The following is an 11,304-nucleotide window of genomic DNA, read 5'->3' as shown; positions in this document are numbered from 1 at the left end:
ACACACACACACAGCTGCTGTTTTGTTGATTTTATGAATTGTAAATGTCATTATTACTTTTTTACTGTATGTAAAACCTGAATATGCAGAGAAACGAGTCATTACAGCTGTATAAAGTAAAATACTTAAAGCAAGTAACTCAAGTTGTTTCTTAAGTACTTGAGTAAAGTTACTTTCGACCACTGGTCACTGACACAACGGAAACGCCTGCTATCACATTAACACGCGATGTTACAGTGATGTAAATAAAAACAGCTAGGCCTATGTATATAATATTAAAGTGCGTTTCTGGGTCTAATAAACTGAGAGCTGTCCAGCTGATGACAGCAGCCTGCGTTTCTCCCCCCCGTCTGCCCTTGTGTCCTTCCCTCCTTCTCCACAATCCCCTATTCACACTCCCCTCCTCTCCCTACACTGCCCAGCCGAGGTACCCATTGTCTCGTTTCCTGTAGCCTGCGCGAGCAGCCCTCCACATAGCCCACACGCACACGCGCATGCACCCCTCGCGCACAGCGAGCAGGCGCGGTGGATGTGAAGCAGTCCCCCCACCTCCCCACACTCCAAGCGGACGGACGGACGGAGCGAGTCGTCGGGATTAATTGAGGAAACTCACACCCGCGGTGTTTTCGCCGTTGCTAACTCGCTTAAAAAGGGGCCCCGGGACTTCGCCGTGTTAGTCTGGTCCGGTGGGAAAACGTCGAGCCAAGCGGACCGAGCGGCACCGGAACATTGGAGGGAGAAAACAAGTAACAAGTGTGGAGTTTTTCTTTTGACAGCTGCGCTGCTGCCAGGCTGACAAACATCAGTGACCGGGAGGTGAGCTGTCATCCTTTCAGCTGCCTGTAAGTCCAGTCCGCTTTGTCTTCACTCAATAATGTATTTTTGTTGGGCGAAGTTGACCAAAAACACATTTCGTCTTCAGTTGTGGAAAAACTTATGAGTGGCTGCTCTCCACACAAGAGAAATAATTTAGCCACAAAATCCAATTATACCAGTTTAGAGCTGACAAAGGGCAGCTACAGCGGAATGACGAGGCTTTGAACTGTTGTGGTTGAAGTACACACACATCCTTCAATACAGGCTAATGCAATTTACCACACAGCCCCTTCAAGAACTGAACTTTTCTCTTGCTCAGAATTGAACATTAAAAGTCGAAATGAGAGGTTTAATGTGTATCACAACACCTTTTGTAGGCTCATGCAAATTCACCACGAACCATGCACCAGTAGTGGAAGAAGTACTTAAGTAAAAGTAACAATACCACAATATACAAAAAATACAAAATGTTTTCTTAAGTAAAAGCACACAGGTTTTAGCATCAACATATACTTAATGTACAAAATATAAAAGAACTCATTATGCAGCCTAATCTCAGCTACTTGATATACTGCTTGGTATGCTCATCCAAAGCAATAACATATAATTATGTATTAGTTCATCTATAATTTATAGAAGTTATCTGAACCCACTATGTATGTAGTCAAATTAATGTAGTGGAGTTACAAGTACAATATTGGCTTCCAAAATACATTGCAGTGAAAGTATAAAGCTGCTTGAAATGGAAATGCTCAAAGCACAAGTATCTCGAAATTGTACTTAAGTACAGTACTTCATAGTACACTCCACCTCTGAATAACAGTTGGCCTCTCAAGTATTAAGTGCTGATTGAATCTCAATCCAGTCAATACATGATTTTTCTCCACAGTCTCAACAAAAAAATCATTTTTGTGTGTGTGATAACTAACAGTTTCAGCATATTACAAACCTTATAAAGAAGTATTTGGAGGACTTCATATTCACGTATTCGTGATATTAGTGGAGTGTGATGCAACTGGAACAAGACCTTTCTGATTAAACACTGTGTGTGTAGCTCTATCAGCTCTACTGGCTGTAAGTGAAGATGTCCTCTCCAACACTGCTCGCCTGGTCGTCCTCCGCCTTCAACTCTCCCTCCTTGCCTCCTTCCTCCTCGCGTGTGAGAGAAAGGAACAGCTGGATGTGAGCTGAGCCTGAACTCGATCCGATCCGATCAGCGGGTCCCAGAGGCCTGTTTCTGCTGACTGCGGGGGATGGGGGGGGGAACCCTCTTAAATGTGCAGCTGTCTTTGACCTGTGCATGGAAATCCAGGTCTGACCCCCCCCTCCTCCCTCCCCCCAGTGGGACTCCTAGAAATCCATAACATGCGTTAAATGTGTAGGTGGTTCTTGTTTCCTGACACATGAACTGTATAACAGCCAAATGCAGTGTTCTATAGACTTGGCTCCCTGCAGAAACAACATCAGCTGAATTTGAAGCCGGCACTGTCAGAGGTCCTGGGACTAAGCCACAGTACACAGACGCCTACAGTGTGTGTGTGTGTGTGTGTGTGTGTGTGTGTGTGTGTGTGTGTGAGAGAGGACTGGCACATACGTGTTTGCCTGCTTGTGTATTCACGTGTGGAGACTTGTGTGTTTGGTCCAGACGGGTACAGTGAGGGTATTGTGAGGGGCCGGACCGGCCGAGGCTTTTTCTGAGGAGGCGTGTGAAAGCGCAGTAACGATGTCACTCTGCAGCTGGCACGGGACAGGTCTGATGGACCGCTCACACTCACTGTGTGTGTGTGTGTGTGTGTGTGTGTGTGTGTGTGTGTGTGTGTGTGTGTGTGTGTGTGTGTGGTGAGAAGAGCGATACGAGTGAATCTTTCCAGACACTCTGGATGTTTCTTTTTTGTAACACTCGACGCCAAAAGGCCAACCACCTCTCGGCTGCTCCGGCTCCGTTGCGTAACACAAGATAAGGCCAGTTTAAATCGGCTGCTGCGGAGATTTAGAACTGCACTCTGCATAAAGTTGGGAGGAGTTTGGGAGAGAGATTTTAGCCGGAGAAGATAAAAGAATGGTCAGAATCAATGCAGCAGAGGCCGAGATTGTCCCAAGTTTTTAGTCTATAATATTGGTCAACATCACCCAATGATGTAACCGGATAGAGTCTTTCACTAGACGCTCCCAGGCTGGTTAACAGGCAGCGCACTGACAATAACGGCATGCGACTGTGAGGTGGTTTGTTGTTGTGACTTGGCCACACAAACACTTTCCAACTCAGATTAATTGTTGTCGTATATATTGTGTGATTTTAGGGGCAGCAACTCTTTGGTCGTCAGTTCCACAATACAGTAAATGGATGTGGTGTGTTCATCAGTGGCGGGCCTGCATTTTCTACCTGGGCCTTCTGTGCCGTCTTACTACAGTTGAATAACCTAATAACCTCATTATGACGCCACAGCTACGTGTTATTATTTGATTCGTGTAAACACCTCATATTCACATAACACTGCAACATTTGACAAGTGAAATAAAATGTTACATGAAGCTCAACACCTACAAATACACTAACTACAGAGTGCAGATACATGAATATGCGCATGACGGGATGCTTCGTCATTAACGGACAATGCATATAGTAAAATCAATGTAATTAACACAATGACGAGAACAAACTCACAAGAACCAGTCACATTTATTTACAACAAAGCATGACAAATCAATCCTGCGGCACTAAAACACCGCACACTCAAGAGCACGGGCCATTCAAATAATATTTACATCAGAGGGAACGATATTAACTATATAATAAAAACAACACGATAGAGAAATTAATACAACGCTACTAAAGATGTAAAAACACAAAAGCAGTTCACTTACCAAATGCTTCTCACTATTTACAGACAAAGTCCATCCTCCTGTCTTTGATTATAAACAGTTCAATGACGCGGATGTTCAGAACATCCCTGCATTTCAGTTCCAGCAAGAGGTCCTTCTCGATTGCCATGGACGCTAGTGATGACAGCCGAGCCTCCCCAGTTGCGTTTCTGGAATAGGTTTTGATCCGTTTTAGGGCTGAAAATGTCGCTTGACAGAGGCAGTCGATATCGGGATCATCACCGCCAAACATGCCAGTGCGTAAAGTTGACACATGCTCTACAATCTACACCAAGCAAAACGCTAAAAATGTCATAACTTCTCTTACATATGTTTCAACCTGAACTCTTACTAAATACTAAGATCTGCTAGTTAGCTTTCTGTTTGACAAAAGTCACGCTGGCCCACTGACTAATCACGGAGCAAGTTAATGCAGACGTACTTAGCAGGCTACCTGGGTACCACTGGCACGTCAAAGAATACGCCCAACATGTCAAACTAAAGATCTGATTGGTTGAAGACTATGGCAATCAACAATATCGTCCCCATATACTCAAACTGCAAAGTCTACCTAGCGGGCATCGGGCCTCTCTTCTTACCTAGAGACACAGGGGCTGACTCTGATTGGATAAAAGCTCTCCTTAAAACAAGCTGCTGGAAGCAGAGCAACAGAGGAAGACAGGAGCTGTGCAATGAGAAAATTAGCTAATGGTAAAAATTATTATAATACATGTAGTGTATTTGTGAAAAATTATTAAATGATAAAATAGCTATAACTTTGTGATTCTGTTTAGGCCAGCAGAGAAGGCTTCGCTGGCCCTGACGGCCCACCACTGGTGTTCATACAACACGGCCCCGCTGTGATGGAGAAAACTCAACACAGTCCCAACAACCCGAGTCCTTGTTCTGACATCACTCGCCCGCACAAATATTTGCGCTTCGAGTAAATGACTAGAAAAAAAATGCATTTTCTTTCAATTGTTCATGTTTGACAACCGAACCATTGTGTGTCATGGCAACGCTGCTCTGCGATGGTGGGAGCTGCTTTTGTACCAAACCACCACCACACTGACTTGTTTACTTCCTCCAGTTGGAGCTCAGCCTTGTACACTTTGTGTACTTCTCTACTTCTTTACACTGGGCTCTTTAACACCGCGCTCATGAATGTTTTATTATTTACCTCTTTATTAATACTGACGGATCAAACTCAATGTTACAACACTGACAGATTGACTAAATACAAGTCATAAAAGTTGATTGTGAAGCATTTAAAATATATTTTCAAAATATACACATTCATCAAACATTTGTCAAAATGTATATTTTGTGTGTGTGGGGGGATTGCATGTTGGCCAGAAGTCTTATTAGAAAATATCCTACAACTCTGGCTCTTATATGGTAACAATCGTTAAAATCCGCACTGGTGTAACATGGAATAAATGTCTGCCTTCTATACACTTAAAAAAACTAAACGTACTGGAGGTCTTGGTATAGTCAGTGGCTAAAGGCGTACGGGTGTAACATACACTTGGTCTCGAGGAGAGCTGGAGTTGTTTGCATCTCCGTCTGTAGCGTTTATGGTGAGGAAGTGACCGAGAGTCTTTTCCTTCTCTCTCCACAGGATGACCGACCAGCCCTGCAGCTGCGCATCCTGACCGCCTCGGCCTCCGTTTGTGTGTCTGGACATCCACGATGACTTGGAGGAGACTTGACTGGTGGAGCCCCTGCTGACACCTCCGGTCCCCAGACATCCGCCCCAACCCCCCCCACCCCCTCCCCTTTCCTGACGGCTTTGGCGTACCCTCTTTCTGTGGAGCCCCCGCCGCCCTGTCGAAGCTGTCGCCATGGCCAGCCTGGTGCTCAACGAGACCGGAATGGAGGACTGCGGCATTGACGACTCCTTCAAGTACAACTTGTACTCGGTGGTCTACAGCGTGGTCTTCGTCTTGGGCCTGATCACCAACTGTGCCGCCCTCTTTGTGTTCTGCTTCCGGATGAAGATGCGCAATGAGACCACCATGTTTATGACTAATTTAGCGTTGTCCGACTTGGTGTTCGTTTTCACGCTGCCGTTCAAGGTCTTCTACAACGTCAACCGCCACTGGCCTTTCGGCGACGGACTGTGTAAGGTGTCGGGGACTGCCTTCATCACCAACATCTACGGCAGCATGCTCTTCCTCACCTGCATCAGCGTGGACCGCTTCCTGGCGATAGTCTACCCGTTCCGCTCGCGCTCCATCCGCACGCGCAGGAACGCGGCACTGGTGTGCGCCGCCGTGTGGCTGACCATCGTAGGGGGAGGAATATCGGTGACCTTCTTCTCCACCATTAACAACAAACACAGAGCCACCACGTGCTTCGAGGGCTTCTCCAAGAGCACCTGGAGGAACTACCTGTCCAAAATCACCATCTTCATCGAGGTGAGTGAGGACTCTGACAGTCGCACATATTAACATAGACACCATTCATACACCGTCTTTTATTAAGCTAACCAGAGACACAGCAGTGATGTTCCACTTTATCGTAAAGTTTTGCTGTGCTTCTTATTTAATTCCCAGATTGTGGGCTTCCTTCTCCCCCTCCTGGCCAACTTGGTATGCTCCTCGCTTGTTCTACGGACGCTGCGCCGTCCGATGACCGTTGGTCACGGCTGTAACAGCAAGAAACGTGTCCTACGGATGATTCTGGTCCACCTGGGCATCTTCATCATCTGCTTCGTCCCCTATAACTCCATCCTCTTCCTGTACGCCCTGGTGCGGACTCAGGCCCTGGCAAACTGTGGCGTGGAGCGCTTTGCCCGAACTCTTTACCCCATCACTCTGTGCCTGGCAAGCCTCAACTGCTGCCTGGACCCTGTGGTCTACTACTTCACCTCCGAGAGCTTCCAGAAGAGCTTGACCATGGGCGGCAAAGGGACGGGCTCCCGGCCCGAGAGTCTTCCCCGCAGCGACACCGAGACCCAGGACGCGGCGAACACTCTCCCCAGAGACACACACAACCCGGCCAGCAACGGAAAGGAGTCAAAGATGTCCGAGAGTCAGTTCTGACTCGGCACTGAAGAAGGAAGGTGAAGGAGGACAGTGTTGGTTTGATGGGAGCCCTGAATGTTAAACAACAAAGCAATCAGCTGTTTGTTCCTGGAAGTGACAAACACATAACTCAGCAGATTAGTTAAGTCCTGAGGTAAACCCTGAGGTATGGCCTGGGCTTTACGGATTACTCCACCACTGGAGAGCAGAGGAATGTATCTGTGTGTGTTTATTATGAGAGAACACTACGGGGATCAGACACCCAGCCACACTGGGACTATTGTCCAGAGACACGCAGAGCCTCTAAAAGAGACTGCAACACATCATCACTCAGGCTTAACACACACACACACACAAACACTCACAGATGCACTGGATCGTGGGTTTCCATCCGCATCGTTGGACTATGCTGTTAAGTGCTTTTGTAACAAGCTGAGCCCTTAAGTTGTATTGTTATAAAGTCCAAGCTTTCACAGCACATTATATCACGTTAGACCTTAATGTTATGACACTCGTTAGTGTGGTGATACCCACTGCTATTATAACACAGGAGTAAAATGTGTCTCGTGTTGACATTTGAGGCCATTAAATGTTTCAAATTGCTATCGTTGCTGCATTTATTCCCCCCCCCGCCTCATTCCCGTTGGTTCGGTCTAACTAATCTGATCTGGTCTTCGTCAGCATGTCGGTATGTTTGAACTCATGAGGGAGTTTTTCTGCTCTTCAATTTCCATCAAGCAGCCGGAGCGATCTCGCTGTTGGAGCAAAGGGCAGCTCCGATCCAGTCGAGGACCTTGGCCCGTGTGCCGTGTCACAGGCCAACCGCTTATAATGACTGGAGCAACGGTCCATTGTTTGCTTCTGAATGAGGTCTCTCTGTCTTAATCTGGCCTTACACTGCAGATCGGCTCAAAGTCTCTTATGCACAGCAAAGCACGGGTGAACACTGTTGATCAAATACCCAAAATCATCGTGTTACACTGCACGTAAAGCAAAAAACAGTGATGTCAGCAGATCCAGTTGTGGTGCGTTTGGTGAATACTTTTATGCAAAAGGCAGACATGCCATCACGCAGGATGTAACTATTGACAGTAAGAAAGCTAGCTTGGAGAGCTTTTGTTCCATCTTAACTCTAAAAACTAAAACGGCACAGTAGAAAGAAAGTAAAAAATGATCCACAGTGAGATACTGTCAGTGTGGTGGGCCAGGATGTTCCCGGCTCGATTGTGTGTTTGTCATTGAGCTACTGCTAGGACCTGCAGCTGGGTCGTCTATATGTTTCTTTGTGCATACAACGGGATCCTGCTGGAGAGGGGGACACTTTTCTGTCTGGGACATTATGCAAGACGTTAGCACAAGTTGCTTATTCATTCTCTCATGGAGCCATGCAGAGTTAGGGATTCATGGCCTTACTTGGGAATGTCTTACGTCTCTATAGCTGCAGCAGCAGTACGTACAGAGTATGTGAGCGACACAGAGAGAGAGAGAAAAGATGTAGTAATTCTAGAGGGCCTCTCTGATCGTGCGAGTGGTGTGACCATGTGCATCCAGTGGTGGAGGGACAACAGAGGCTGGACTCGTCTGGGATTTGGGTCAAGGGTAGCAGAGAGGGGAGGACGAGTGGGGAGAAGTGGCGTAGGGCAGGAAATAAGAAGTGGGAGTGTAGAAAAATATACAAGAACCGTCCTTTGAACCCCCTGAGCGGTTCATGTCAAGAATGTGCCGGAATATTGCAGCAGAAGAAGCTCAACATGTCCTTTAATGGAGCAATCCGCCCTCCTGATTGTAGGAGAACAAAAAACATGCATATTCAGTTTACTGAGAGTATTGGCCTGCTCTGACCTCTAGTGGCCACAAGTCCCAACAAACATTTGAGTGAAAACACCAGCATGGAGTCCAGCATGCCTTGCTCAACGTGTGTGTGTGTGTGTGTGTGTGTGTGTGAGTGAAACCACAGTGCAGTGGCACGCAGGTGGCTCAGAAAATCGTCAGACGGTTATTTTCTCTGGGTGTGACACTAACAGGATGGATTAAACCGCTGCCATGTAGTTGATCTGTGGTTTTGCATTCTGAAGATGTACTTTTTCTCGATGCCACACGACTGAAAACAAGAGGGCACGTAGCCACTCCTCGCTGTCGGCAACTTGAGACATAATAAAATCAAACCTTTTGCAGAAAACCATAATACAAAGTGTGACATCTACACACGCTCGCCTTTTTTATAAAATTATGCAGCGATAAACAGCTTTGAAAAAGGAAGTGTGGCATCTGATAGGGGAAGTGGATGATTACATTTGTATCTCCAAACGTTGAAAGATGCAAATTGACTTTGCGAAACAGCATCGTAGTGTAGAAACAAAGGGCGTGTGCTCACACTCTGCTGCATCTACTGACCAGTTTCAGAATGTCAAGAGGTAAGAGGAACTAACACCTTCATCTCCGTCTGTCGGTCTGTCTTTTCGATCAATATTTTCTACCTGTGTGTGTGTGTGTGTGTGTGTGTGCTGTCATTTTGCTTTCTAAACCACACACTCACCTGCTCTCTGCGCCCCACACTGTGTTAAGTTTCTGAGTTGGTTGCTATAGGAGCTCAGTCACATCACAAACTGTAGAAAAACACTTGCGAGGGCCGTGCTTCCCCTTCCCGTCGTCAGCATAAGAAACAGCCCACACCGGACGCCACCAGCCCGTGCAGACATTCAAACAGAACCCACAATCCACGTGCACACGCTGACAGGTCTCTGCCACTCGAGTGGGACAGAGGAGGTTTGCTGTTGACCCCGTTTTTGCGCTGCACAGCTGGAGGAGTGTTTGTGCGTCAGTCTGCTGTGGAGCTGCAGGAGCATGTGGTCGCTGGTGGTCACTCCGGGCTCTGACCTCGCCCCTCCATCCACGCTGATCGTTTAGGGGGAGACGAACCAGGTAATTGCACAGTTTGTCGGGTTAGGGAGATCGTATCTGTGAGGCGGTCACGCTGCTGTACTTTGTGTGAACATTTGTGATCAAAGTCATGCTTCACATTTTGCTGATGACAGGGGGATCTGTTATGAAATCCTCTTTCACTTAGCATGAAAATGTATCAGTATGTACACGTTACGAATGTCATGTTACGGGCATTGTTGAAATCAAATTAGGTTGTTGTCATGCAGGCAAAATTCGATCACTGCTGCACTATTTGATTATTGGAAACGTCATCGGGGTTTTGATTTTAAGACTGAAATGTAAGAGTTTGAGAACCGGATCAAATGGGTTTTGATATTGTCAAAAATGTCCTTTACACAAGAGCACTGAGAAAATGCAAGTCGCCAGTGTATTCTCTCAAGTTACCATCAACCTGCGGACCATTTCCCTAAATTCAAGTCTGACAACATTGTGCAACTCTTCACTGCACAGGTTAACGCGAGGGGATCCGTGTGCTGACTGTGGCAGACCGATCGGCCCCAAACTGCCGATGTGAGTCAGTGAGTCAAAACTGGTGAAATTTACAGTAAAGCAGCAAAAGCGTCTCTCTCTTCCCCCTCTGGGGCCGCCGGAGGAACGGTGGGGTCTCGCCTTGATGGCAGAAGGAAGGGCGATGCTTGAGTGATAAGCAGACTAAATGCTGTCTTTCTTCCACATGTTACCTGCTGCAATCTTTGACCAGACAGAGACTCCTCTGATTTCATTTGGGCATCCAGCAAAAGAAAACATGTTCACACCTAAAGAAAGCCGTAAAATCACCGGAAAATAGGGCAGCAATTTAGCGAGTAAGCTACCGGCTACTGTATCAAAAGAATACAGCAATTTACTGTAATCAAAGTATACAGTCATTTTCTGTAATATTTTACAGTCAGCAATATACTGTACAAAAAGGATCAGATGCCCTGCAGCCTTTTTCCAGAAGGTAAGTGGTCCAACAGTCAAATGGAAGTCTTCTCTGATGAATGAAGGAGCAAGCTAATAAAAAAAAAAAGGTTTTGTGCTATAGGAGCACACACATATAGTGGATATATGACCGCTAGCCAAAGATGAGACTGAAAGAAATTAGGAACAGCGGTTGGCAAAAAATGGACATTTGAACATCATGTAATTCCATGACAACTGGACAAACTTCCAGAACAGCTACTGATTTGAGACATTTTCTTCACAACCTGGCAACCCAAGTGCTGTCCTGAATAATAGCTTATAACAGATCTATACAGCCTTATTAAATCATGTTGAAGGGCCATTAGTTATGACTTATGAAGTCCTAATATAGGGTCTCTTATCAAGAAACGGTACCAATAAATTGGGACTTCCTCTAAATGCGATGTTAGCCATCAGTTGCATTAACTGTAAGCTCTCCTTTCACCATTGCAGGTGTTCAGTGTGTGAGCGACGAGATGAAGGATTGATCGGGTGTTGTCGAGTTATACGGAAATGACTCTGAACGCGTCCGGAGCGTGGGGGGAGTCCCTGGTCAACTCGTCCTCACGGTGTGGACACAGCATGATCAGCTGGGAGCAGCGCATGGACAAGATGTACACCTACTTCTACCTGCTGCTCTTCATCCCCGGGCTGCTGCTCAACACCACCGCTCTCTGGGTCCTCTGCAGACACATTAGGTACACACACGCAC

At 46.5% G+C, this 11,304-nt stretch overlaps 2 protein-coding genes across 6 annotated transcripts in view; both read left to right on the top strand.

The window, feature by feature from the left end:
• Positions 1–447: 447 nt before the first annotated feature.
• Positions 448–7,291, top strand: lpar4 (lysophosphatidic acid receptor 4). 2 transcript variants are annotated; one of them, XM_031858072.1, is made up of 3 exons: positions 448–816; positions 5,300–6,098; positions 6,237–7,291. In XM_031858072.1, exons 2-3 carry the CDS (start codon positions 5,523–5,525, stop codon positions 6,723–6,725), a joined length of 1,065 nt encoding a protein of 354 aa, XP_031713932.1. In that variant the 5' UTR covers positions 448–816; positions 5,300–5,522; the 3' UTR covers positions 6,726–7,291. The 2 variants fall into 2 exon arrangements, with proteins under 2 accessions (XP_031713932.1, XP_031713931.1); XM_031858071.1 differs by having other exon boundaries at positions 448–842.
• Positions 7,292–9,102: 1,811 nt separating this feature from the next.
• p2ry10 (P2Y receptor family member 10) overlaps positions 9,103–11,304 on the top strand; it is a 14,835-nt gene continuing 12,633 nt past the window's right edge. Inside the window, exons 1-2 of one of the 4 annotated variants that reach the window (XM_031858069.1) lie at positions 9,103–9,629; positions 11,046–11,290. In XM_031858069.1, the coding sequence (XP_031713929.1) occupies positions 11,106–11,290 (185 nt within the window). In that variant the 5' untranslated portion in view covers positions 9,103–9,629; positions 11,046–11,105. Of the gene's footprint in view, positions 10,591–11,045; positions 11,291–11,304 lie in introns of all 4 variants that reach the window. The other 3 variants (XM_031858068.1, XM_031858067.1, XM_031858070.1) reach the window with 3 other exon arrangements.

This window comes from Anarrhichthys ocellatus, unplaced genomic scaffold (assembly GCF_004355925.1).
Source record: "Anarrhichthys ocellatus isolate YVR2014 unplaced genomic scaffold, GSC_Weel_1.0 scaffold19, whole genome shotgun sequence".
Classification (NCBI taxonomy): Eukaryota; Metazoa; Chordata; class Actinopteri; order Perciformes; family Anarhichadidae; genus Anarrhichthys; species Anarrhichthys ocellatus.
This window is presented reverse-complemented; position numbering and strand designations above follow the sequence as displayed.

What these genes read in the sequence shown, in the direction of transcription:
- lpar4 (XM_031858072.1), top strand. Translation starts at nt 5,523, where the DNA reads ATGGCCAGCCTGGTGCTCAACGAGACCGGAATGGAGGACTGCGGCATT. An exon ending in AAATCACCATCTTCATCGAG is followed by an intron (nt 6,099 to 6,236) that starts GTGAGTGAGGAC and finishes TTTAATTCCCAG; the next exon opens with ATTGTGGGCTTCCTTCTCCC.